We start from the raw sequence: 26677 nt of genomic DNA on the forward strand, positions 1-26677 counted from the left end.
TAGTTGTTGCAACAAATAATTATTTATATCAACATGGTATGACGCTACAAAATTTGCATATTATTGTATTAAAGATCGGCACTAGAGGCTTAAGGAGGACATTTCTGGTAAGTACATATTCAAATATATTTTGTCGTTTTTCATTTGCAGCACAATAGACTTCCTCAAGACTACATCAACCTGAAAAAATGTATTTTCATCAATTAGGATTATATGAAAGAAATTACATAAAGAAAATATATATTTGGACCTACCGACGCGTATCATATAAAGTCCCATCAGGACCCAGTGTGGCCGGTTTAGTTTTCATGCATTGGAAAATTTATCCGGGTATTGTTAAATTGTAGGTCAGCCTTTACTGTCGCACCCTCAACCGGATGAGATGTACAATTATGGACACATATATATCTCAAAATGGTTTCATCCAAATATATATTTCCAAATGACTGAGTTAGCAATATAAATTGGCCAGCTGCTAATGTCTCAGCTCCGGCAAAAGAAGTGTTCTCAGCTTCCAAGACCTGTTTCAGACTGAATTGTGGCAGATCCCGGGGTTCACATGATATGCGGGGGTTTTAGTGCTGGTCGAGTAAGGCGCATCAATGAAATACACAAAATTAATGGTGTTAAGGAACAATAATGTAAATTAAAGAATACACATTTTTCACTGTGATAGCAAACAAAATTTTATCGGATTGGAAAGAGCTGGGCGTGAAGTGTATTTATGCAGATATTACCTTCTAGCACAAGCAAATGTTCTCCTTGCTCAATTGGGTTCATTTTATCTTCGATAAAGTATTATTTTCCCGTAAATATTTTAAAACTTTTAGTTACAATTTCCTGCAATTTGGAATATTTCCCGTTTGTTTACATGTGATTCACATAAAATACAGAATCGCCATTAAGCACAACATTATTGAAAAGCGTGCTAATGTAATGTGTATGTTTGATAATTTCGTGTTTGAAAACATATGGAATTTTAACAGTTCTCAAATCTAGTGTTTTTCGGATAATGTTAGTTTTTAATGGACAATTCAAATTTTTTAAACATTATTATGGACGGTTTCTCAATGAATAATTATTTATCGTGTCGGTAAAATAGCTGACCTTCTACAAAATTTGTACTAATCGGTAGTCTACCCTCCGGTTAAGTGTTAATCACAGAATGAGAAACTAGCCTATAAAGTGGGTATTAAGTTCGAGTTTAGACGCTAAAAGCGCTATTTCTTTACAATTACTTTTCTTAATTAATCCACTTTAAGGAATACAGACTTTGTGAAAATTTGTTTTGGGCTATTCCCCATCAAGTAATAATAAATTTTGCATCAAATATGTATAATTTTATGACTTTTTTATTGATTTAGTTTTCACTTTATCGATTTTAGCGGATAAACTCGAACTCAATACTCACCTTTAGCCGCTAAAATCTTCATTTTTTCACTAAAGTGAAAACTAAATCAGTAAAAAAGGTGTAAAATTATACATTTTTGTTTCAGATTTTATTATAACTTGATGTGGAATAGCCCAAAGCAAATTTTTATAAAGTATGTATTCCTTAAAGTGGATTATAAAAGAAAAGCAATCGTGAAAAAATGATTTAAGCGGCTAAACCTGAACTTAATACCAACCTTTAAGGTAGGTACTATGTTCGGTTTCCGAAGCGAAATCCCATACAAAACCAAAAATGCGAAAAACTACCGAAATATTTTTTCATTTGTGGTACTTTGTTTTTTTCGAGTTGAAAAACTGACATAAAGTGCATAGTCCCTAATTAGGTCGGCTTTAAATCCTTCCATATGTTGAGATTAGTTAGTTTCAAAACATGGCGCCATTTGTAATGTGAATTAAGAAATAATTGATTTATTCAAATGATTTGTGTTAAATTAGAATACAAAAGTGGTTCGCGTTGTTATTTAAAAATGCAATTAGATTGACGAAATAAAAATAACGGAGTGCTATATGTATATAACATATATAACAGCATCTGGTTCTGTAGCCGTTTCTGCCACAGTAGCATCTGCCCTCACATCCCTGACACCCACAATTGCAGCCACTACATCAGCTACAGTGAACAACTCCAACATAGCACCCTCAACACCTGCCACGACCACAGTGGCTGTGATCGCAAATATTGTATTGCAACAACCAAATACAACGGCCGCCCAAGTAGTGAGTGGTCCCATTGGGGTGGCAGCAAATACTACTCCAACATTAGCCAGTATTACTAATTCTTCAAATGCAATATCGACTGTTGCTGCCGTTAGTAATACAAATGCAATACTAATGCAATGGTGGTTTCACAATCATCCACAATAGTATCACCAGCAGCTGGATCGAATGTTGTTGTTCCCACCACTACAATGGCTTTAGCAGGAGCTACCGTGGACTTAAGTCTGGTCAGATATTACAATGACATTGAACCGTATAAATACGGCAGAGAATGAAGTTGATGTGGAGGAATGTTTACCAGGTGATGTTGTTAAATTGGATTTTGCTGGCGAAGAAGTGGCCGGGTGAAATTTTACCCCTAAGGAATGTCTTCTAGGAGTTTCCAATCGGCGACCGGTGCCCGTTGGAAACTCCGCCTATTACAACAGTACCATCATCGCTTCAGCCATCAGCAACAATAGCATTCCATCAGCGTCATATTGTAGAGATACAACCAGGCCACCATTTATCATCATCCCCTGCTAATTTAGAATTGACTAATGTTATGCAACATAATGTTTGCACAGAACACGAAGAAGTAGAAGAAGCTAATTGTCATAATACTGCAGATGTAATCGATGAATATTTCTTTTTTAAAATATGCTTAAAAACGATTTCGTCTTATCTCTGTAAACCCAGTGCTTCTACATTCAACACCCATTTTTTACAAAGAAATGAATTGTATTTTTTTTTATTATTTTACCGCTCCTCGTAATTGCTCCCTTTTCTATTTGTTAAGCGAGCTCGTTTTTTGTGTGTAAGAGGCGTAAATGAATGAGAACTGAACAAAAGAAATGTTAATGCAATTTTAATTTTTAATGGAAACAACATGAAAGCTAAATATGAGAAATGATAATTAAACATTTTTAAATATAACAATATTAATGAAAGAAAGCTGATAATCCAGAAAAGAAAACATTGTCTTCTAGGGTCTTTAATTAGTGTATAAATGTACAAATTAATAAAAAATCATAATAAAATTATAATCGAACTTGTTTTATTTTTATATACCGGGGTATAAGTAATTGGGTGGTCTTATACGTTTTATACTTTTTAATATAAAATTAGTAAATTTTTCTGAACAAAGTTATATCCAAAATAAATGTTTATAGCAAATAATTAAATAATTTTTATTTAAATAGCAAAATAATTTTCTTGTATTCATCATTTGTCCAAAATGATTGCGATAGGCTGGAATGAAACGATTTAATTTCGTTGTGGCTTTTAAATTTCAGTTAGCGGCATTCTTGCATTTTATCAATTCAAAACACTGGTTGAATTTCATAACGTGACTGAAATAGTTATTGGAACTTATACATTGGGAGAGTATAACATCCTTCAGTAAACCAGCCAATTGCTTCTCAATGTATTAATTTCAGTCAACGAAGAGTCTGGTATAGAACACTAACATCCCTTTGTGACGAAATATAAGTCGGGAACAGTGACTTTGGCTTAGGAACTACCCTTGAACTTGAGTTATGGGCTTAAGTTGGTTGTTCCCCCCGATGTAACAACATTGGCAAATGAAATGGCGTTATTATCCTTTGTGGGAACCGTGGTGGTGACCACTGGATTTGAAATTGCTAGTGAGGCGGTAACAGCATGGTATTGCAATGCGATTGTGTAGATATTGTGGACACCAACGAATTAAGTTTGTTGATGAATGAGTCCATTGCTGCGCATGATGTAAAAGTTAGCATAACACCGGAATTATATGTTTTTTTGATGTGCGTTACAAATTGACGGTATCCATTTGGAAAAGCTGAAGAAGACAATGTACCACATGTTGCAAAAGCTGTTGCAGAATGTGGTAAGACACCAGGAGTAGAGCGGCTGGAGCTTTATTCTTAACAATTATTAGTGTCCAGTGCTGTATGAGATTTTTTTGCAAAACAATCCAAAAACTGGTAGAAAAACACTTTTCAAAACAATTATCATTAATGCGTGTATGTAAACAATCAGCTGCTGCGTATGTATAACTAAAAATAGTATGACATTTGGCGATGTTGTCAATTAAATTGCGGAGAAATAAACGCGGAATAGCTCCAAAATAGCTGTTTTCTTTTTCTAACCTAACCTAACCTTCGTTCGAAATGTATTGTCAACACTCTCATTTTTCAACGCGAAAGAATGGTTAAGTGAAGTTTTTTTCGTGCCAACAAACATAGTACCCACCTTTAGACGGAAAAAGAAAAACGACGAAAGTACAAACATCACAAGGAACAATTATTAGAACCGAAACGTGATATAAGGGCCAGTTTCTCAATGTCTTGTTATTATTTATCGTGTCGATAAAACAGCTGATCCCATACAAAAATTTTACTAACCGGAGGTCTATCCACCGGTTAAAATTAATCGGAGGATGAGAAACTGGCCATAAGACTGTTTTCACTTTCACTAACGCACACGCTTTTATAATTGGTAAACATTTACGTCATATTTTTAAACATCTGATCGTTTTCTTTTAAGGTTGGCGCTTATAGCTGAAAAATACTATGGTTGTTTTCAAGACAGAAGATTCCAAGACAGTTTAACTACTTTTTTACCATATATTTTTGTAATATAATTGGAATGGCGGTGTTCGTAAACGTCTTATACAAAAACAAGAAGGAAATCGTTCCAATAAAATGCGGAGCTTTGAGCTTGACGACAAATGCTATTTGTGAAGACAGTAAGTGATTTTCAATGAGATAAATATAAAAAAATAAATTTTAGCTACTTCATTATTATGAACAGATTTGTACATTGTTAGTTTTTATTACAGTCGTACTTATTTATCGTAATAGTAGTGGAATGTCAAATCTGAGTATTCTTCTTTTGAATTATTTTAGTAAAGGAACATTTCCAAATTCTTGGACACATACAGTTTTTTGATGCAGCCAATGGTGTTAAAATATCAGACGATATATTGCCTGACTACATCAACCAATTTCGATATGTGCCAGGATGGGTACTTGAGGCAAAAGAATTTCAGAGAGGTTCTGAAGTTATTTAAAATTAAATTTTATATTTTAATTTGCTTTAATCTGTAGATGAAGTAATTGAATTTCAAGAAATTTTGTGTGACATTGAAGATGATTTTGAAGTGGAGGAAGTAGCCAGTGGATTGACTGTAGCAGCAACTGAATCTAAAAGTATTCAAGAAATCCAAAGTTTAGAAACTCAAAATGTTGTTTCTGATGAAATGAATGATTTAAACAACGTTTCGGCATTATTGGATTTGAGTGTAATACTTTCAAATGATTTTCTTTGTAAAATTTCTGATCGTACCAATTATAGATACTCAAAGAGTTGGAAGATATAGAATTTCAAATTATTGTGCGGGAGCATAGCGTACAGTGTTTGGAGAATTCTGATAGAACCAAAATTTCGAAAATAATTATAAAATACATTTTGCAAAACGATGTGAATTTTGTGTGAGTATAAATAATTTAGAAAAAGGTCAAAAATTGTCTAGGTCTATTTGTTAGTGAACGAAAATTCAGTGGCAATTTATATATAATAATTACCAATAGCAGAAGTCCAAATTTATTTACTATGAGATAAAATATAGGATTTGCATTAACTAATACTTCGTTTGATATTTTCTTTTTATCTTTCATTGCAGATTAACGCGAGCCGACTACATATATATTTCCGATTTAATATGCAAACTTTTTCCACAAGAGCCAAAGGATATTTACTATTCACCTGCTAAATTCGGACAAAAAGCCTCAGGAAAGCTATATGATGCTTACAACAATTTAAGAAAACGTTTGTCTAAATCTGGTTTCTTAAAACGTCGCGGTTACCAGCCTAAAACCATCCCAGGTGCAGTGTTTCAAGGTAAATGACGTATGACGTTTAATAAATGACAAATGTTAATGGCAATCATTATTCAGATACTTCAGATGATATAGAATTTCTAAAGAGTACCAGTCGTATGAATGACGAATATTTTGCAGCTTGGTGTAGAAGTCTGCAGCAAAGACAACACTTATTGCGAAAACTCGGCTCTTGTACAAGGGAGTATTTGCAATTGTTTCCAGTATTCAGAACTAACCACGCTGGAGTATTTGAGCTTTTTAAATCTGACGTAGCATCACTTTATCCCACTTCCCAATAAACACAAACGTTTGAAAAATGCTAAATTTCAACAATTTTTCAAACATTTTTTCAAAGGATTAGGGTAATATTCAAGTTGAGAAATTGTTGAGAAAATCGCGTTCTCAACAAAAAACAGACATTACCCTCAACAGTGAAATTCAACACATTAGCAATAATATCTCAAGTGTTATCCTCAAATTGAAATGCATCGCTACTCAATAATTTGTCAAACAATTTTCGATGCGAGTCAAATTCAAATTAACATCGTTGCAAATACTTTTCAACCTAAATTTGTATGAATGATATCCCCACTTCAAATTGAAAGTCAAAGCCAAAATTCTATGAATTTTGTATAATTTATTAATTTTCATCAAAATAAAATATATAATAATACACTACACTACATAATACACTACAATACCAATTGATAAATAATAATCTTATTAAACATATCAACAAATAAGAACAAAAAAAAAAAACAACAAAACTTTAAATATCTTAAACATTATTAGTAAACACTTTTGCATTGATAATTCGATTTCCTTCCTTTTGGTGTCATAAAACAGCATTAACATTTATTAACATGCGGGCAATTTGAAATTAGGAACGTACTGGACCGCGTGTTAGAATTGATTTCCAGCAGAAGGAATTCACAAAATATCCATTTTAAACTGATAATAGCATATGAATTGAACTGACGATGTGATGCACATTTACATCCAGAAGTTGTTGATTTCAACAATTTGTTGCTTTTAACAATTTTAATAGCTTGCACTTGTAATGTTTCTGGAAACTTTTTCTTGTCTGGAAACTTTTTCTTGTCGATAAGCCACTCATTTTTCATTGGTCAGCTTCTTAATGTTTGTAAGAATGTAGCATCCAAAGATTTTAGTTTTCTGCAAAGAGATTTAAATTTAGTGACTTCTCTAAAGTGTTGATTTAATTTTTCATATTGACGTACTAATTATTATAAACTATTTGAAGCAGTTCCAGTTAATTGTCCACAATTTTTTCATCGGCCAGCTTTTTAATGTTTTCAAGAACGTAGAATCCATAATTTCAGTTTTCTGCAAAGAGATATACATTTCGTGACTTCCTTAAAGTTTTATTTCATTTTTTATTTTCACTTACCTATTTTTATAAACTATTTGGTTATTTGTCTAAAATTTTCCATTTTTTTATTTCTTGTAATTGACCACGAACTTCGTTGCACAAATAAGTATTGAAAACCACATGGTTTTTTCGTTGCATTTTAGGGTAGTGTTTTGTCAAAGTTTTCTCATATTATCTTCAACACCTTTTCAAAGATTTCGTCAACATTTTGGCAAATTGGAAGTAATTCGCAAACAATTTGAAGATGTATTGAAGATGAGCTATTTCAAGTCATGTTGAATTTATGTTGAAAATTATATTTACCCTCAAACTGAAAAGTTGTTGCATTTGAAAAACGTTCATCCTGTGTTTATTGGGTTATAATGGAATTTCGACATGGGACAGCTTATACAGTAACATTTTTGAGAGACTAAAAAGTGTAAAGGACTATAGTGCTCAAAAAATTTTACGCAAAGCAGATACACTACCGGAAAGTATGTGATATTATATATACATATATATATGTAAAAAAACTTCTTACTAGCCTTTTTTGTTTCGTTTCCAGGAGATAAAAAAGCAGTTGCGTTTTTGCTATTACCATATTTATTTCCTTCAATTAATATAAGAGCAAAGAATAAGAAACAAATCAAAGTTTCAAAAATTGAAATTCAAGAAAAGTTTGTTGTCCATTTTGATGTAAGCCACTATACAATGAAAAAACAATAACATTTTAATGAAAACTTTTTTACAGACTTTACAACAGGCTGATGATTTCGAAAATCACCATGTGGAAGATAACTTGACCTCGCAACCATACATCGTTTTTATAGGTGACTTCAAATCTTTGCAAGCTTACGTTTTATTGTGTGACAACAAATATTTATTTGACGATCCCCTGCAAGCAATAGAAATTTGCTTTTGTTTTTATATGGCCCTAAATTTACGTTATCCAGCTGAAAGTAAAATGGTATGGAATTTTTTACAAAAATATGTCTTTAACGTAACCACCGAGCACGATTCTAATAACACAGGTATTAAAACCGTATTTTACAATTTAAATAGATAATTATTTTTAACATGAATTGTAGTTTTTGCAATATTTTTTTAAATACCTACCTTTCTTATTCAGAACATTTAAGAAACATGCATAGAAAAAATTCGATATTCCGATGTAGTAGTACAAATTGTAGTCGAGTTTTTTCAAATGTTTACACCCATTTGAGGCATATTAAAAATTATCACTTTGAAACTATTTTTTGTAGTAGATCGGTTGAAAATGAAATAGATTCTGGTTCCACCATTTCCACATTAACCCCTATTACAAACTCAATGCAGTTGTTTACCGAACAGAATATTTCAATTTTCGAAACATATAAAAAAGATTTATTGGCACTGGTTTTAAAATTTGTATCTGATGAAAGAATACCACGAAAATTAGCATTTGAATCAATAAGTGGTGTTTTTGACGTATATGATATGCATATCAATAATTTACTAAAATTGCTAAACGATGACAAAGTAAATACGAATTGTATAAAGGAACATCTTAAGTCCATGATAAGCCCTTCGGAAGGAAAATCAGAGTATCTGCTATTGAAATTGTTAGAAGCGCAGAATATACTAATAGATTACACTGTTGTTGATATTGAAACGGAGACCTCTCTTTGCTACAAAAATGGTAATCAGATCACAAGTTCTAACTATGATTTTTTTTATATTTTGGTTAATTTAGAAACCCTATTTTGTGTGCTATTTACCAAAACAGTTTTACTTAATGAAATTATCAAGTACATGAGTAAATTGGAATTATCTTTGTCACTTGACAACATTATTCAAAGCCCTTTATGGAAAGAAAAACTGCGTTATTTTAACGCTGGTAACGACAAATCGACAATATGCATACCAATAATGGTTTACTTTGATGATTTTGAAATACTTAATCCTTTAGGTTCACATTGTGGTCAATATAAAATTGGTGGTGTTTATGTAAAAATTTTAGCTCTTCCTGACCACTTAAATTCATGCTTATCATCTATTTATTTGGGTATGCTCTTTTTCACAGAAGACCGGAAAAAATACGGCAATGATGTTATATTTAGCAAGCTAGTTCAGAGTTTAAATAATTTACAAAATGTGGGAGTATCAGTAAATGGAAAAATTATTAAACTTATTACCTGCCTAATTGGTGGCGATAATTTGGGAATTAATTCCATTTTGGGCTTTTCTGAGTCATTTCGAGCTCATTATTACTGTAGGTTTTGTAGATTAAATTCCGATGAAGCCAAACATTTATGTGTGGAAAACGAAAACTCACTAAGAGACAAAAAAAATTATGCATTCGACCTATCAAACACTTCTGAACCAAAAGGTATTAAAGAAAACTCTATTTTTAATAAATTGCAAAATTTTCATGTTGTCGAAAACAATTGTGTGGATTTAATGCACGATTTATTAGAAGGCGTTGCCCACTACGATTTGTTAGTTATATTAAAAAGGTTTTGTGTAGATAAAAAGATATTCACTATAGAATTTTTAAATAAGCGAATTGAAACATTTGATTTCGGGCCAAGTGATACAAAACCACCTCTTCTTGACAAAGATTGCTTGAGTAAATCCAAATTAAAATTATCAGCTTCCGAAATGCTTTCTTTCATTAAGTATTTCCCATTTTTAATAGGAGACATGATTACTGGTTGCGAAGAGTGGTCTCTGTTTATTACTTTAAGGGAAATAATTAGTGTTTTATATAGAAAAAGTTTTACAACCAGCACGCCAAAATATGTAAGTCATTTGATAGCTTATCACAATAAGCTTTACCAAAAATTATCTCAGAGTTATTTAAAACCCAAGTTCCATTTTATGACCCATTATTCGACAATTATGCATCGAATAGGTCCACTTGTTCATACAAATTCAATCCGATTTGAAAGTAAGCATCAAGTTTTTAAAAAAACTGCTCATAACTCTAACAACAGAATCAATATTTTGAAATCATTAAATATTAAAAATCAGCTAAATACAGCCCAACAAATATTGGAAAATAATTTCGTTCCACAAATTAAAACAGGTTCAATATCAAATGATTCAAAAATGAAGCTTTGTGGGATCAGCCCATATGCCAAGGAAATATCATGGATTTTGTATAATAATATGCTTTTAAAAAAGAATGTTGTAGTTTGCTTGAGTGTATGTCAAAATAATGAGCCGTATTTCGGGTTGATTGAGAATGTAATATTTGAAGATAAAAAATACTTTATATGCACAAAAATTTTAGAAACATTATATTTTGACAACCATTACTATGCATACAGAATCGATTCAAATAGAAAAAATTACAATGTGCTTGAGTTGGAAAATATTGCAATAAATTCATATTCAAACATTTCTGTATCCCCTTCTGGAGAAGAATTTGTAGTTTGGGATTATTAGTTTTTAATTTCTTATAATATACATATTTCTACAAATGTCTATGAATTATACTTTTATGTTTATAAAAACTTATATGTACGTACATGCATAATATATGAAAATTGAATTATATAATCTGCACTTTTCATTTAATACTGTAATTTGGTAAGTATATCTAACAATTGGTCAGGGTAACAACAAATAACTTCGTGGGCGGTTGCACCAACAAACCAAATAAAAAAGAGTCGATAACGACAACTAATGCAAGGTTGGTCCAACATACTACCAAGCGGTTACAATTGTCAAATGTTAGTTGTGTCGACCGAACTCTTTGATAGTTGATGGAACCAACCGCTTTCGGTTGGCAAATAATTCGGTTGACGCAACGAATTTGTTTTCTGGGTGTATACATTAGCTGCTCAAGTAGAAATAAATACTTACTGCTGCGATTACAACTTTTTGTGTATTTCCATTTATCGATGATATCGAAGTTTGAAATGCTCATTGTTCGAACTGCTATGAAACATAAATAGCATATCGACAAATAGATCGATTCACAATTCCAAATTTTAAACAAATTTCACGAAATTTTTATGATTTGAAAATCTTTCATTTGAGTACTATTGAAAGCAATGTTACAAATTTTGGAAATCGCAACTCTGAAAAAAGAATTTCGCAATAAAAATTGTGTGCTCTAAATTCCAAAAAAAAAAAACATATAAATATTACCTAGAATATAGGTATAAATCTTAAAATTGGTGTGTCTATTCTGCAGCAATGTTTGTTTTTTTTTCAGATTTTACTAAATGGTATTTCTCCCGCTCTTTTGTATTAAAATGAAAGCGAACAACCTAATACAAATTGTTGCAAAAATACTGGTAACTCTTGAAGATTTTGTTTTATATAGAGCCCATAGGTTTGTCTCACTTACTCACATGGAATGTTATATGATAAGACACTTCTCCGTTGTTAAAGGATAATGGGTTGCCAATATAAAGTTGTCTGTAGATTCTCGCAATTCATATAAAAATACCCAAAAAATTAAAACTTATTTGCTGTTTAAAATTTATTAAATATTTTTAATAAACCATATGTCATTTCCATAGCCACCCCACTTTTTGTATATTTAAACAAATTTAAAACATTTTCATTGTAAAAATTTTACCCTGCTGCACAACATTAATAATTTACCCGTCATTGCCTATGACAAATCCTCCGAAAATATATTTTTATCGAACATTGGCATTTTTGCAAAAACCTTGAACTTCTCTTGCACTGCGTTTCTCATTACTCTTTTGGTGGTTTCGGGTTTCTCGTTTGGCTTCGCCAATACAAAATTAATAAAATACTTATTTTGGTCGAAAATTATTTGAAATTTGCTAAATAAAAATGCCAAAATCTCTGAAGATAAATGTTAAGGAAAAGGTGGTGGATGATAATATATGCGATTTAAGTTTGTGCGAATTAAAGGATATACCGGTGAAAGAAATTGTAAGTGTGTGTGTGTGTTTGTTTTGTGCATTGAAAACAAAAGAAAATGCCTTCTAATGTAGGCAGAAAATTTAGAAAAAAAATAAAATAATGACGGGTTTAGGATGAATTAAAAGTGAAAGTCCGTACGAGATTTATGAAAAAAAAAATATAAACATGGTTCCCTATTAAAAATGAGATCGTGAAATTTCGGAAATATGGGCTATTTGTGGGTCAATAAACACTACAAACACCCATTGAACGAAATGCATTAAAATCTTCCCTGAGTACCCATATACCGATATTTAATCCCCATCCAATTAATGTATAACACTTTCGCTTATCTCGCTTTTGGGTATAGCAAGTTGTGGGTCAATTGCAGCTGGGCTGCGCCATAATATCCGTTGGGGTTGGACTTTGGTGGCCTAAAAAACAACTCTTAAAAAGTGCACTTTCTCGCATTCATTCGTTCTGTCTAAAATGCTTGTTTTTGGTTGAACAAATTTGTGTGTGCTGTGTATGCATACTTCGAGAGAGTAAAAGAGAGTTGTATCTATAAATAATATGCCAAAATCAGCTGACTAGATAAAGGCCGGTGTCAGCTTGCTGTTGGACTTCCACAGTAGGACTCTAAAACAAATGTGCAATAATTTAAAGGCATCTATTTTTTTTTGTAAAACCTGGCAGGAATTTTTCAATGCATAAATTCTGTGGAAATAAGTACATTTTCGCCGTTTCTTTAATTCCTTTTACATCAATCATAAAGGAAATCCTTCCAACAACATTGCCGAGAAGTGATGAAACACTGCAATATACATAATATCACCGATCTTTGCTACAATGTATTTTGCATTTAAATTGTAAATACACTATCTGGAACTGAGGCAATAATATACAGTGGTATATTTTATGATGCGTCGAAGGATTTTATTATATGGAAGAATTCGCATTACTGATGACCTATTGCATTGCAACCAATATTAACTGCACCAATTGGAATTCCCAGTCTAATTGGAAAAGGAATTGTACCTTTAGGCCAGTATTAAGAGCGAAGTAGCTTTTTAAAACAGCTATACTTTCGCGGTTATATTTTTTTAAATTCATTTTAAGGTGAGAAGTGTATTGTTGCTTTGGGTCATTTCCCAATTGATAAAATTAGCTTTATAAAGGTTAAAGTGGCAGCTCGATTTATTTTCAGGCTCACTTAGACTATTCAGTCCTTGTGATACGACATTAACTTAGAGTACATGTTACATATGGACACTTCTAGTTTTAATTATATAATTATTTTCTTCTGTTGAATCAACTAGATTGTTCCAAAAACATTAGCAGGCCGATTAATTAACATTTTCCAGGTCCGGCAGTAATCTAAAACTGTATGCTCCTCAAATTCAATTACGCCATACACAAAATGTAGGGCATTCACACAACAGGTGTCTAATTCATTCCTTTTCCTCCACATCATAACAGCTCATCCAGTAGTCAATAGTTTTTGCAAACTCGCCTATCAGACAGCGACCCGTTATAGCAAATATCAAAAGTGATATCTGACGTCTGAAATCACTAACATATCTAGTGTGCGGATTAAGTTTAGATGCTATTTCTCCCATCGGACATTCGACATCATAACAGCCTTCTCACGCAGTATGATCTTGCAGGTAGCCAGAGGCATACCATCAGATATTAATTCCTCTGAAATATGTAAAGTAGTTTATAGCCTTCCTAACTCATCTGCTTCGCTGTTCCCTGGTATGTTCCTGTGGACAGATGCCCATATTAGATATATATTGTACTGCTTAGCCATCTCATGGAGCGATTTGCGGCAGTTGATAGGGGTTTTCGAGTTAAAGAACAACGGGTCCTTGGATTTTATTGCAGGTTGACTGTCTGAGTATATATTAATGCCAACATTTGGTGTAACAGTACTTCTCACCCAATTAGCCACCTCTTATATTGCTAATATTTCAGCCTGAAACCTCCTACAGTGATTAGGTAATCGTTTCGCTATTTTAAGTTCCGTTCCAAGTCTTTAGAATATACTTTGAAACACACTTGTCCATCCTATTTGGAGCCATCGGTGTAGAAATCTATATAACGTTTATTCCCAGGGATCTACGTGTTCTACGCCGCACTGTTGGAAATTAGAGTTTCATACTTAATATCCATAAGCGGTTTCGTCACAGAGTAATCCACCAAGTTTGACACCTCTGGTATAATTTTGAGGACCAATATGTTGCCGTGTGTTTTTCCTACCATAGCGACAGCTCACGCAACCGTTCATCCGTTGTTGCTGCTAACTATTTGGCTAATATGTCTAAAGGCCATAGATGCAGCATGACATTAAGGGAATCTGTTCCTGTCTTACACAAGATACAGAAGTACGCCATTCGCTGCACTTTATCTAAACTTGTCAGCTGCTGAAGTACTAACCACTGCTGTGTACAGCCAATGTACAATTTTCGGTTTTAGTCCCCATTTTTTCCCCATTACCTTTTTGCAATACTATATTTTTATTCATTTATTGATTTTTGATTTTAGCGCCTGAACCCGATACTAAGGTCGAATCTTTTGAACCAAAATAAATAGTGCATAAGCCTATGCTTTAAGCGGTTAATAAATAAACCCTCATTATCATCATATTTACACAAGCACACAATCTATGGAATGGCATAAAAGCACAAAAAATTAACAGAAAAACTTTTACATTTTTCTTTTCAATTTCAGGCGGCCCTAAAACGCGTTACAGTTTTGGATTTGTCCAGTAACCAACTACTGTCACTAGGTGTAAGTATATTTCTGTATTTAACTAATTCAAGGAATTAACGTCGCAAGTACATTTCAAAACCGTGAATAAAATATATAAAATATATGTTTTCTTCATCAATTATTGTGCCACTGGTTTTTTTAGCATAAGCTGTAGTGCATAACTTTGTAACTTTGTAAAATTATTTATTTGAAATATTTGTATGTTAATTTTGCCTATGCAACTTAATAGCATAATCGATTAGGCCAAATATGCCTCACAGATTAGAGAATGAATAAGTGAAATGAAAACCAATCAGAAGTGTTATTGTGAAAACTTTGCCAATATACTTAAAATATTAACCGATTTAAACTCAATTTAGCACACCTCTTTATGGGCCTAACAAAAACTCCAAAATGCAAATTTCGGGCGAATCTGACGAAAATGGGGACTTCATAGTGCCAAAGAATAAAATCAGGGGTTTGTTTTAACACGAGGCTATTCTCAAAATTAGACCAAAATGTAAACCATAATCAGTATATCTCTTGATAGACCTAAAATAAAATTAGAATTTCAATTTTAGGTAAATCGGTTGAAAAAATCCGCCCCTAGACCTTGGAAGTAAAATCAAGAGATCAGACCATTTTGAGTAAAAATTGCAAATTTCATTACGACAGTTCCATAATGTGAGACAGTAAAAAATATAGTCAGACAGATATCGCCTGATGGTTACGGAAATTCACCCATAACGTCATGAAGTCTACGAGAGTTTAGGCTGAACACCAAAAAGTTTTCATTTCATCTCCTCTCCTCACAATGGAATTGATAGTCGAAGGGTGCTTATTTTATCAATCTCTGGATATTATTTGTTGTTTTGATCCATCCACTTTGTATTTAAATACTTGACGTTAAAATACCTTTTTTTTTGACGTTAAAATACTTTTTACGTATTTAAAAGAAAATAAAAAATTACATTTTCAGTTTTATTTTTTATTTAGCCATTTAGGAGTGGTCTATTACATTTTTCGTTCATCACGTCGAAAAGATTTCTAACAAATTACCTGAGAATCGCAATAAGAGTTTCTGTAGAGAAAATACGTGTTCGTGATTTGTTTCTTTGATTTGAGGGAAAAGTGTTCCTTTGTCCGGTGTAATTAATATTGTTGACTTGAATGAGGATCAAGTTTGAAGTGTACTCATATGAATATTTTACCTTATTCTTATTCTAGAAAAACTTTACAACACTCATACGTTTGGTTAAATTGGATTTGAGTAAAAACCAAATCAAATTTCTACCCGATGATTTTGGACTTTTGAGAAATTTGCGTCATTTGGATTTATACAACAATCAATTGGAACATTTACCCTTGAGCTTTGGTGATTTGACAAATTTACGATATCTTGATTTGAAGGGGAATCCCTTGACGCCAGCATTGGCTAAAATTGTAGGCATTAATTTGACCACAAAAGATTGTCAAGAATCCGCAAAAAGAACTGTATGTAAAATTTTAATTATATGAAATATTTCTATTTAATCCAAGCATTGCAGGTTAAATTTATGTCCACTATGCAAATTGAGGCCATCAAAGCTAAGGAACAATACAAACAGGAAATGTTACAAAAACAAAGTACGAATGTTGTAGAAGAACCCGAGTCAAGTAATGTAGTAGACCAACAGAAATCCAAAAAATCGAAAAAATCCAAATCAAAAAAGAAGACCAATAACAATACATTGGATGGAGCTAGTAAAACGCCAACTTCAGTGGCGCCAACAAATGACAATATCATCATTGCCAAGGCAACAAAATCGAAAAAATCAGCTAATGGCTCACTTTATGGTCATGGAAATAAACAAGCTACATCCAGTACGGCTCTAACATCGCTGATCATTTTCTTACTAATGGTGGCATTCAATGTTGTTCTCATTTATATGATTATGTTTAAAAATCCCGAAATAGCCGAAAAGTTGGTAGAAGCAATACCTCATCAATATCGTGATTGGATATTAACCAAAACGGAAATTTTTCGATTACGCGTTACCGATTGGATTACTCAATTCCGTACACCACCAGAGGAACACTGACGGTTTATCTATTTGAAGCCATAAGAGATAGGGGCACACATATATCGATGCTCTAAATAATCTCGACGATTGTATGCATAGTCGTAGTTTATCTGTGATAAACTTTCGATAATTGATGGCTTCAAATAGAGAGTTTTAAGGTTTTATTTTGGCATTATATATATATATTTTTGAAAACCATATATGTATATTATTAATCCTCTCTCATTCGCAGACTATAAAGCGAATGATTAAAATTTTCGAAAATCTAAAACAAATCTGGAATAATTAAATCTATAGTAGTATAAAAATAACCAAAGAGTTTTTGTAAATTTTCGATAAGAAATTTTTTTACATGCATCACTTTTTATATCTTCATATTTTGAAAAGAAGCATAACTGCCATTAGTTGTAGTAATGAAATGAAAAACTTGACTTCAAAAAAGTCACAAATCGAAATTACACACATTTTTTTTTTAGTTTTTATCTTACACATACATATATAAATTACACGTCCACGTATTTGAACATGTAATCAACATAAATCTCAAATCAATCAACTAAAGTTAACAGCAAAGATATTTGGAAACATTCCTAATCGCAATTACTGAGAAAAGTAATGGAAAAGCAAAAAAAAACCTTGCGATTTTTATAACATTCATCTCTAAACCACCACAAACTATTATCCTTAATCCTATACATAATCACTTGCCTATGATTATTGGTACACCTAAACACTCTTTTATATTTATACAAAACAACAATAGTTCCATACACTGCTACAAATAGTAAAAACCAAACACATTTTATTGATTCAAGTTGGTTTCATGTGAAGGCGATAGAAAAAAATCATTTAAATAAATTTTTCCTTATTTTTGGAATTTCAATATTTGTAAACTATTTCCTATTGGTATCGCTATTACATGGAATTGAACGACATCAAGGTAATAAACATGTTATACTTTAAGTATAACATGGATAATTGCCAAAAACAAAAGTAACTAACTTTGCAAGCTATCTCAGAACAATAGATATTAATAAATGTACACAAATAGTATTACACAGAAGACTATCACCTCGATTTTGCTACTTCCATATTTGTTTATGAATATTTTATTAAAATTCGTTTTCATATTAACTTTGTTTTGTATCTTTCATCGATTAGTTGTTGATTCATGCGTTTTCCATTTTGTTAACTTATGTTGAACTGGAACATTGGGTCAGATCATAATCACATGGAATTTCCTTCAATGTCCTAGCTTTCTAAAAAAAAACAAACAAACAAAAGATTAACGGTCAATTTTTCTTATCCGTAACGATACGTATACTAGAAGTACTCATCAACAGTGTTTCTTTTGGAAAACTAAAATTTGCTTAAATAAATTCAATAGGAAGAAATTTTTAGTTATACCATGAGTGGTCTGATCCTTCAATTCATAATCATCCTTAATTTAATAATCCTTTCATCTAATAGGTTAAGTATGTCTAGATTTATTGTCTTACAATATCTTTCAATAAATTTTTTATATTACGCATTTTTATAAAAATCTATCATTAACCATATATTTATTATTGATATACATTTTTTGCAATAAAAAGAAGCTCAAAAATTTTGATTGTGTTTTTCGTTCGAAATCAGATTGTATGTCTCAGATATATACAAGGTGTGCAATATCCCAGTAAAAAAAAAACGTCGGCAGAAAAGTAGTGAACATTTTTTTTTTTGTATCCAGAAGTGATGCAAAATTGGCGCAGAAGCGATGAATTTAACATGGGCTTATCATAGGAGGGATGACCACCATTTCAACAGCCGTTGCACTAAATTTGTATCCTTCTTACAGGTGGGTATTAAGTTCTAGTTTAGCCGCGAAAATCGTCATTTTTTCACTATTACTTTTCTTTAATAATCCATTTTAAGGAATACAAACTTTGTGAAATTTTGCTTTGGGCTATTCCCCATCAAGGTGTAATAAAATTTGCAACAAATATGCATAATTTTATGCCTTTTTTTTACTGATTTAGTTTTCACTTTAGCGGAAAAACTCGTACTTAGTACTCACCTTAAGGTGTGATCCGAATTAAATGTTTTGAATGTGAATAAAAAAAATTTGATATTTCGCCTAATAAATAATTTTTATAAATTTAATTAATTCTAACGCTTGTCTAAAACGTTTGAATTTAAAAATGTTAAATTCGCAATTTTTTAGAATGAATTTAGCATTTTTCTCGACAAAATTTAAATAATTTGTACCGTTTTAATTATTCTTACTTGGTTTTTAACCTATTTGAAACAAAAAAGTTAAAATTACCCATGAAAAAAATGAAAAATGTGAGTTATAAAAAATTAAATTAAAAGCATGTCTTTGGGAGGACATTTTTGGAAGTGCTTTTAAAGCTGTGCCTTCCAAATTTTTGTGCTGGTGTGTAATGCAAAAACAAAGCGCAATATTTTTTAATTTTATTGTTCTAAAAGTCGGAAATAACATACAATTGTGGAATCAAATTGTCTACCTTTGGCACGAATTATGGCCTACAAAATAGCAAACCCATCAGGCGATAGATAAAAATGGCTCAATGGTATTTTGGCCCATTCCCGGCATAGCACGGTCTTGAGATGATGGACATATTACTCCCCAAAATGTCCCAGGCGCTAAAGCCCAACGGGTTGAGATCCGAAGTCATTGTTCTGCAGAAAAGAAGCGAGGAGCCTCCTAGGAATCTGTAGTTCAAACCAATAATCGATTTTTCGACTTTTCGATTATTGACTTTTAATCAAAAATCGATTTTCGATTATTTTTACCATTCAAAATTCGAATATTCGATTTTTCGTAATCGAATAGAAATAATGATTATACAAAATATTCGATTTTATGAAATCTATTTTGTTTTTGCGAGTTGGAGAGAAATGCAAAAAAATCATGTTAATATTTTTTTATTTTGTTTAATATATTTTTAAAATGTTAAGTATAAAATTTTTAACATGTACGAATCATTTATCATTATTTCCCCAAATAAATTCAAGGAAATTGAAAACATAAAGGATTCATTTAAACCAATTTGATATTTAACTTAATCAAATCAGTATTTTTATTCTTATTGGTAATAGAATTCTATAAATAAAAATTAAGAAATATCTCTGTATTTATACCCTTCACCACTACTGTGGTACAGGGTATAATAAGTTCGTGCATTTGTATGTAATGCCAAGAAATAGTGGTCATAGACCCATCTTTTAGTATACCGATTGGCTTAGAATTAAATTCTGAGTCGATTTAGCGATGTCCGTCTGTCTGTCTGTCCGTCCGTCTGTCTGTATATGTAATTTTGTGCACAAAGTACAGCTCGCAATTTAAGCCCGATCGCCCTCAAATTTGGCATAGGACCGTTTCTTGGGGCAGAGACAATCGCTATTGGTTTTAGAAAAAATCGGTTCAGATTTAGATATAGCTGCCATATATATTTATCCCCGATTTGGTCATAGTTAGCGTGTTTATCAACCGATTTTTTTGAAATTCCGTACATCCAAATATTTTATGAATCTCGAAAATCTTGCAAAATATCAGCCAAATCGGTTCAGATTTAGATATAGCTCCCATATATATCTTTCGTCCGATTTAGACTCATATGACCACAGAGGCGAAAGTTTACTACCGATCTTCGTGAAATTTGCATAGAGAGTAGAATTGACATCCTACCAATGCTTGGTAAATTTGATTGAAATCGGTTCAAATTTAGATATAGCTCCCATATATATCTTTCGTCCGATTTGAACTTATATGGCCACAAAAGACAGAGTTTTGCCGTGATTTGCTTCAAATTTTGCACAAGAGGTACGTTTAATAGTATCGTTAAGTGTGTCAAATTGTGTTAAAATCGGTTCAGATTTAGATATAGCTCACATATATATCTTTCGCCCGATTTGGACTTATATGGTCTCAAAAGCCAGAGTTTTGCCCTGACTTTAAATTTTGAACAAGCGGTACTTTTAACGATACTATTATATGTGTCAAATATGGTCAAAATCGATTCAGATTTAGATATAGCTCCCATATATATCTTTCGTCCGATTTGAGCTTATATGGCCTCAAAATCCAGGGTTTTGCCGTGATTTGCATCAAATTTCGCACAAGGAGTACGTTTAGTAGTATCGGTAATTGTGCCAAATTTGGTTAAAATCGGTTCATATTTAGATATGGCTCCCATATATATCTTCCGTCCGATTTGCACTCATATGACCAGGGGGGCCAAGGTTATACTCCCATTTACGTGAAATTTCGCATAGATAGAATTATTCTAACTATACATGTCAAATTTAGTCAAAATCGGTTCAGATTATATATAGCTCCCATATATACGTACACCAGAGTTGAGAAAATATGGTAGACTGTTACACATTTTAGACCCATTTTCAATGGAAGTTTCCTCCAATTAACTGGATAGCGTTAGCCGATTTAAATTTTAATTCTAGAGATTTTGTAGAAGTAAAAAAATTGTCTCCTTTATATAGCTTCCAGCAAATGTGAAGTAGTTGAGATGGTAACACAAATTTTGGCCTACATAGGGGTGAAGGGTATAATATAGTCGGCCCCGCCCGACTTTAGACTTTCCTTACTTGTTTTCAATTGAATTGAAACCAATGAATATGAAAACAGAGAACACTAAAATCGATTTTTGATAGTCAAAATTAAAAATTAAGCGGACCTTAGACGGTCGGATAAACACTCCGACAGAGGTTCGTCTATTTGTTGTGTGTTCGTTCAAGTTTTGCCCTTACACTGCACACCCTCACAAAAAATCGCTTCTGTAACATATACTCCCAAACATATTTTGCTTCAAGCATATACATTTTTGGGTATTGCCCAAACATTTATATGTTTGATCTCTACCAATATATAATATGTTTGAAAGCATATTGGTCTAAACAATATATGCTTGGGTAGTCTAAGTTCCAAACATTTTGTATTTTTGCATCCAATATGTTATTATGTGACCATATAATATGTTTGGAAGCATTTTGCACCCAAAAATATTATATGCTTAAAAAAAATTCTCCCAAACAATATTGTGCTCAAAATTTTATTTATTTATTTATATATTTACAATCATAATGAATTATGAAAATAAACAGGTAATATAGGTGCTAACAACATAGGTTTTCGACCTGAATGCTCAAAATTTTGTTTCTGCCCAATTGTATATTCCCCGACATCTTTCTCACTTCCACGAGATTTTTTAGTTCTTAGCACCTTTTTCTGTAATACAAACATTGTAGAAGAAATTATTCAATTTTATGATTTTTTTTATTTTAATTTTACCTTTTGCCGGACGGGGATTCGAACAGCGGACCACACAGTTTGTAAGGATCAAAGAAGTAGCTGATCAATTGCCCAAGGAAAAATAAAATGTTAATTTTGTAATAACAAGCAACAACCACCAACTTAATTCAATATCGCTCCCTGTTAAATAGCGCTCCAAGCTACTAAACACATATATGTTTATAGGCTATTTCTAAATTAATATATGTTTGCATTCAAGCATATTATATTTACAAACATTTTATGTCCCAAACATAATATGTTCTAACATATTAACATATATGTCCCAAACATGTTATGCTAGTTTATGAACATCATATGCTTGCACTCAAAAATATTTTGTATATTTGAGGCCAAAGTTTACTACCGATCTTCGTGAAATTTTGCACAGAGAGTAGAATTGACATTCTACCAATGCTTGGTAAATTTGATTGAAATCGGTTCAAATTTATATATATAGCTCCCATATATATCTTTCGTCCGATTTGAACTTATATGGCCCCAAAAGACAGAGTTTTGCCGTGATTTGCTTCAAATTTTGCACAAGAGGTACGTTTAATAGTATCGTTAAGTGTGTCAAATTTTGTTAAAATCGGTTCAGATTTAGATTTAGCTCACATATATATCTTTCGCCCGATTTGGACTTATATGGTCTCAAAAGCCTGAGTTTCGCCCTGACTTACTTTATATTTTGCACAAGCGGTACTTTTAACGATACTATTATATGTGTCAAATATGGTAAAAATCGATTCAGATTTAGATATAGCTCCCATATATATCTTTCGTCCGATTTGAGCTTATATGGCCTCAAAATCCAGGGTTTTGCCGTGATTTGCTTCAAATTTCGCACAAGGAGTACGTTTAGTAGTATCGGTAATTGTGCCAAATTTGGTTAAAATCGGTTCATATTTAGATATGGCTCCCATATTTCGCATAGACAGCAGAATTATTCTAACTATACATGTCAAATTTAGTCAAAATCGGTTCAGATTATATATAGCTCCCATATATACGTACACCAGAGTTGAGAAAATATAGTAGACTGTTACAGATTTTAGACCCATTTTCAATGGAAGTTTCCTCCAATTAACTGGATAGCGTTAGCCGATTTAAATTTTAATTCTAGAGATTTTGTAGAAGTAAAAAAATTGTCTCCTTTATATAGCTTCCAGCAAATGTGAAGTAGTTGAGATGGTAACATAAATTTTGGCCTACATAGGGGTGAAGGGTATAATATAGTCGGCCCCGCCCGACTTTAGACTTTCCTTACTTTTTTTCAATTGAATTGAAACCAATGAATATGAAAACAGAGAACACTAAAATCGATTTTTGATAGTTAAAATTAAAAATTAGATGAAAATCTAAAATCGATTTTGCGATTATTTTTAGGTTAATAATCAATTTCGATTTTTTTAATTAATTAAAATCGATTAATCGATTTATAGATCCCTAGAGCCTCCATTGTAAACTAATGTTGCCTCATGTGTGCTGAGTCCTGATGGAATGTCCATGGTCTTCGGCCGAAATGTTTGTCTGCTAGGGCTTCAGTACTGTCTGTATGATGTTTTTCATTCGGCATTTATTTTTACTCCACGATAGATGGAATACGAGTGGAGAGAGATATAGTCCGTTACAGCGGCCCACAGTAATACCATCACCGAGACGTGAGTTCTGGTGGCCAATCGAAGGTGTAAATTTTTAGCTGACCTCTTACAAACTGCTCAATTTAATTCAAATTATAAATTTTTTGGTTATAAATTCTTCCACAAAGCCTATTTAAGAACCAAAAGGAGTTTTTGGTATATTTTTGCACTGTAATATAGTTACAAGCTCCTAAATGCGATCAGCAAAGATTTTGTTTGCTCACTGTTAGAAAAATATGTTTTTGATATGTTCCGATATAAACAAAATGTGTTTCGGGCACAAGTTTTAAACACAATATATTTAAGTGCCAACATGTAATGTTCCTAAACTAACACTAAATGTTTGGGACACATATGTTAATATGTTAAAATATATTATGTTTGGGGTATGAATGTTTCATAAAAATAATATGTGTGAATGTAAACATATATAAATTTACAAATTTCGAGCAAACATATATATGTTTACAATTTCTGTGAAACGGTTGTATGTTCTTTCGGAAAACTACCTTATGATAAGGCCAAAAATTTTATATGTTTAAGTCTAAATATTATTTAATTTGATTATTAGAATGAGTATTCGGAGTAAAGAGAATAGACATTCGGAACCAAGAGCATAGAGATTTGAAAAAAAACAGCATGTGTTTTCGCCTTGAGAGGAGAATTTTATGTATGTGGGGACAAGTGTTTTGTTTGTCATTTTGGCATTTTGGTAAAAATGAAATTAAGTACAAAACACGATAAGTTTTAAAGGCATTTAAAATGGTGTTAAATGCTAGTACATTATAAATTTAAATTTAAATGTACATTATAAAATTATTTATGTATGTTTATATTCTTCTTTTGTTAGAGTTTTTGATTTTCTTCCAAAATTTCAAACTTTTATACCAAAAACAGTTTTTTGTTATAAAATTGTTATTTTTGCAAAAAAAAAAAAATAATAATATTTTATCCAAAAGCTCAGTCCATTTCGTTTATATCAAGCACTGTTTCTAACTGTAAATTTTTAATAATCCACATTTCGAAGTTTCATTATAAAAATTTAATATAATATAAATGTCTAAATTGCAAAAAAAAAATAGTTCGGTCGGAGCAGGAATTGAACCCACGACCCTTTGCATGCAAGGCAGACATGCTAAGCACTGCTCCACGTGGCCAACAAATGTATGTTTCTTTTAAATAATGTTATGTTTGCATGGGCTCGTGGGCGCTGCAAAGTATGCTATATAAATGTAACTTGTAACGATAATTGTCTACTGGTGACTATAACTACTACGTAGCCCAGTGGATAGTGTGTTGGCTTACAAACTGTATGGGCCTCGGTTCGATTCTCCGCCCAGGCGAAAGGTAAAATTAAAAAAAAATTATAAAATTGAATAATTTCTTCAACATTATTTGTATTACAGAAAAAGGTGCCAAGAACTAAAAATTTCGTGGAAATGAAAATTATGTGAGGGAATGAGCACAATCTTCTTTGGGGAAAATTCTTCCAAGCATATAATATTTTTGGGCTCAAAATGCTTCCAAACATATAATATGTTCACATAAAACAAACATATTAATATTTCGGCAGTATCCAATAATATATGTGCTTCCTGCAAAATATGTTTGGAACATATGTTAAAGAAGCGATTTTTTTTGAGGGTGTACCAGCAAACAAAATGTTTACAGATCGCCTTTTTTTTTAATAATGCAGGTTTTTTGTTGTGGCAAAAAAATATTTGGCTGGAGAACCATAAATGACTATCATTAGAGCCCTCCATCATTTAAAAGTGAATACATCGGTTGTTCCTCCTACCATTGTCCATACAAAGAGTTGATGAAAACAACCCACATCCAAAGAAATTTGTTAGTAGAAACAGCAAAAAAGCAAAATATCAATAAAATTTGCCCAAAAATCTATTATCAAATTGGGGCATAACAGCACCCTCCGAAAGAACATACAACCGTTTCACAGAAATTGTAAACATATATATGTTTGCTCGAAATTTGTAAATTTATATATGTTTACATTCACACATATTATTTTTATGAAACATTCATACCCCAAACATAATATATTTTAACATATTAACATATGTGTCCCAAACATTTAGTGTTAGTTTAGGAACATTACATGTTGGCACTTAAATATATTGTGTTTAAAAATTGTGCCCGAAACACATTTTGTTTATATCGGAACATATGAAAAACATATTTTTCTAACAGTGTATGCCATTCTTTTATAAATATTCAGATATTATATCGAACTTCAAAAATAAATAAAAAATATGTTTGCTGTTTCAGACTTTTAGCTGATTTTTTGCTGTGTCAACAGATTTTTTACTGAGGCGTCTTCCAGATTCTTCTGCTGTGTCTATTAACAAATTTCTTTGGGTGTATTAAAATGTTGACAACTCGTCGTCGGTTTCAATCACGATGCAATTAATTTTTAATTAAAATTGCTTCTATCATGAAAATTATGGCATCAATTACCGGCTTGAATTAAAATATTTACTGGTTCCATTAAAAAATTAAATTATGCAATTAATATGAATTATTGATTGCTTCTTTTTTCGATTAAAAAATTAAATAAGCCAATTAAATGTTTAATTGAATAATTTTTCGAATTCAAATAAAAATTTTTGGACAAAATGTTAGTGATCATTTTT

At 31.8% G+C, this 26677-nt stretch overlaps 3 protein-coding genes and 3 long non-coding RNA genes across 6 annotated transcripts; 3 read left to right on the forward strand and 3 right to left on the reverse strand.

Annotated features, from left to right (window-relative positions):
* Positions 1–958, reverse strand: LOC142236289 (uncharacterized). The gene is made up of 3 exons (XR_012721976.1): positions 738–958; positions 255–581; positions 1–180 (listed from the first exon to the last, which is right to left on the reverse strand). It is a non-coding gene; the product is annotated as an uncharacterized LOC142236289 (long non-coding RNA).
* A 3694-nt stretch (positions 959–4652) lies between these two features.
* Positions 4653–6338, forward strand: LOC142233553 (uncharacterized). Its single transcript, XM_075304508.1, has 6 exons — positions 4653–4879; positions 5040–5186; positions 5241–5434; positions 5488–5624; positions 5816–6033; positions 6090–6338. Exons 1-6 carry the CDS (start codon positions 4780–4782, stop codon positions 6311–6313), a joined length of 1020 nt encoding a protein of 339 aa, XP_075160623.1. The 5' UTR covers positions 4653–4779; the 3' UTR covers positions 6314–6338.
* A 293-nt stretch (positions 6339–6631) lies between these two features.
* Positions 6632–7530, reverse strand: LOC142233554 (uncharacterized). The gene is made up of 3 exons (XR_012721433.1): positions 7426–7530; positions 7256–7361; positions 6632–7190 (listed from the first exon to the last, which is right to left on the reverse strand). It is a non-coding gene; the product is annotated as an uncharacterized LOC142233554 (long non-coding RNA).
* Positions 7531–7724: 194 nt separating this feature from the next.
* Positions 7725–10929, forward strand: LOC142233551 (uncharacterized). The gene is made up of 3 exons (XM_075304507.1): positions 7725–7880; positions 7952–8082; positions 8138–10929. The coding sequence occupies exon 3, from the start codon at positions 8464–8466 to the stop codon at positions 10813–10815; it is 2352 nt and encodes a 783-aa protein (XP_075160622.1). The 5' UTR covers positions 7725–7880; positions 7952–8082; positions 8138–8463; the 3' UTR covers positions 10816–10929.
* Positions 10930–12012: 1083 nt separating this feature from the next.
* On the forward strand, positions 12013–18679 carry LOC142233753 (uncharacterized). Its single transcript, XM_075304776.1, has 4 exons — positions 12013–12285; positions 14989–15048; positions 16237–16503; positions 16557–18679. Exons 1-4 carry the CDS (start codon positions 12184–12186, stop codon positions 17088–17090), a joined length of 963 nt encoding a protein of 320 aa, XP_075160891.1. The 5' UTR covers positions 12013–12183; the 3' UTR covers positions 17091–18679.
* On the reverse strand, positions 18148–19786 carry LOC142233754 (uncharacterized). The gene is made up of 2 exons (XR_012721484.1): positions 19580–19786; positions 18148–18331 (listed from the first exon to the last, which is right to left on the reverse strand). It is a non-coding gene; the product is annotated as an uncharacterized LOC142233754 (long non-coding RNA).
* Between the last annotated feature and the right edge of the window lie 6891 nt (positions 19787–26677).

Source organism: Haematobia irritans, chromosome 4 (assembly GCF_050003625.1).
Source record: "Haematobia irritans isolate KBUSLIRL chromosome 4, ASM5000362v1, whole genome shotgun sequence".
In the NCBI taxonomy this organism is placed as follows: Eukaryota; Metazoa; Arthropoda; class Insecta; order Diptera; family Muscidae; genus Haematobia; species Haematobia irritans.

Bases quoted from the DNA above. Each gene is read 5' to 3' on its own strand.
- LOC142233553 (XM_075304508.1), top strand. From the start codon at position 4,780: ATGGCGGTGTTCGTAAACGTCTTATACAAAAACAAGAAGGAAATCGTT. The intron at 5,435-5,487 runs GTAATACTTTCA...TACCAATTATAG, and splicing joins CGGCATTATTGGATTTGAGT to ATACTCAAAGAGTTGGAAGA. The intron at 5,625-5,815 runs GTGAGTATAAAT...CTTTCATTGCAG, and splicing joins CAAAACGATGTGAATTTTGT to ATTAACGCGAGCCGACTACA.
- LOC142233551 (XM_075304507.1), top strand. From the start codon at position 8,464: ATGAATTGTAGTTTTTGCAATATTTTTTTAAATACCTACCTTTCTTAT.
- LOC142233753 (XM_075304776.1), top strand. From the start codon at position 12,184: ATGCCAAAATCTCTGAAGATAAATGTTAAGGAAAAGGTGGTGGATGAT. The intron at 15,049-16,236 runs GTAAGTATATTT...TTCTTATTCTAG, and splicing joins ACCAACTACTGTCACTAGGT to AAAAACTTTACAACACTCAT. The intron at 16,504-16,556 runs GTATGTAAAATT...CAAGCATTGCAG, and splicing joins AAGAATCCGCAAAAAGAACT to GTTAAATTTATGTCCACTAT.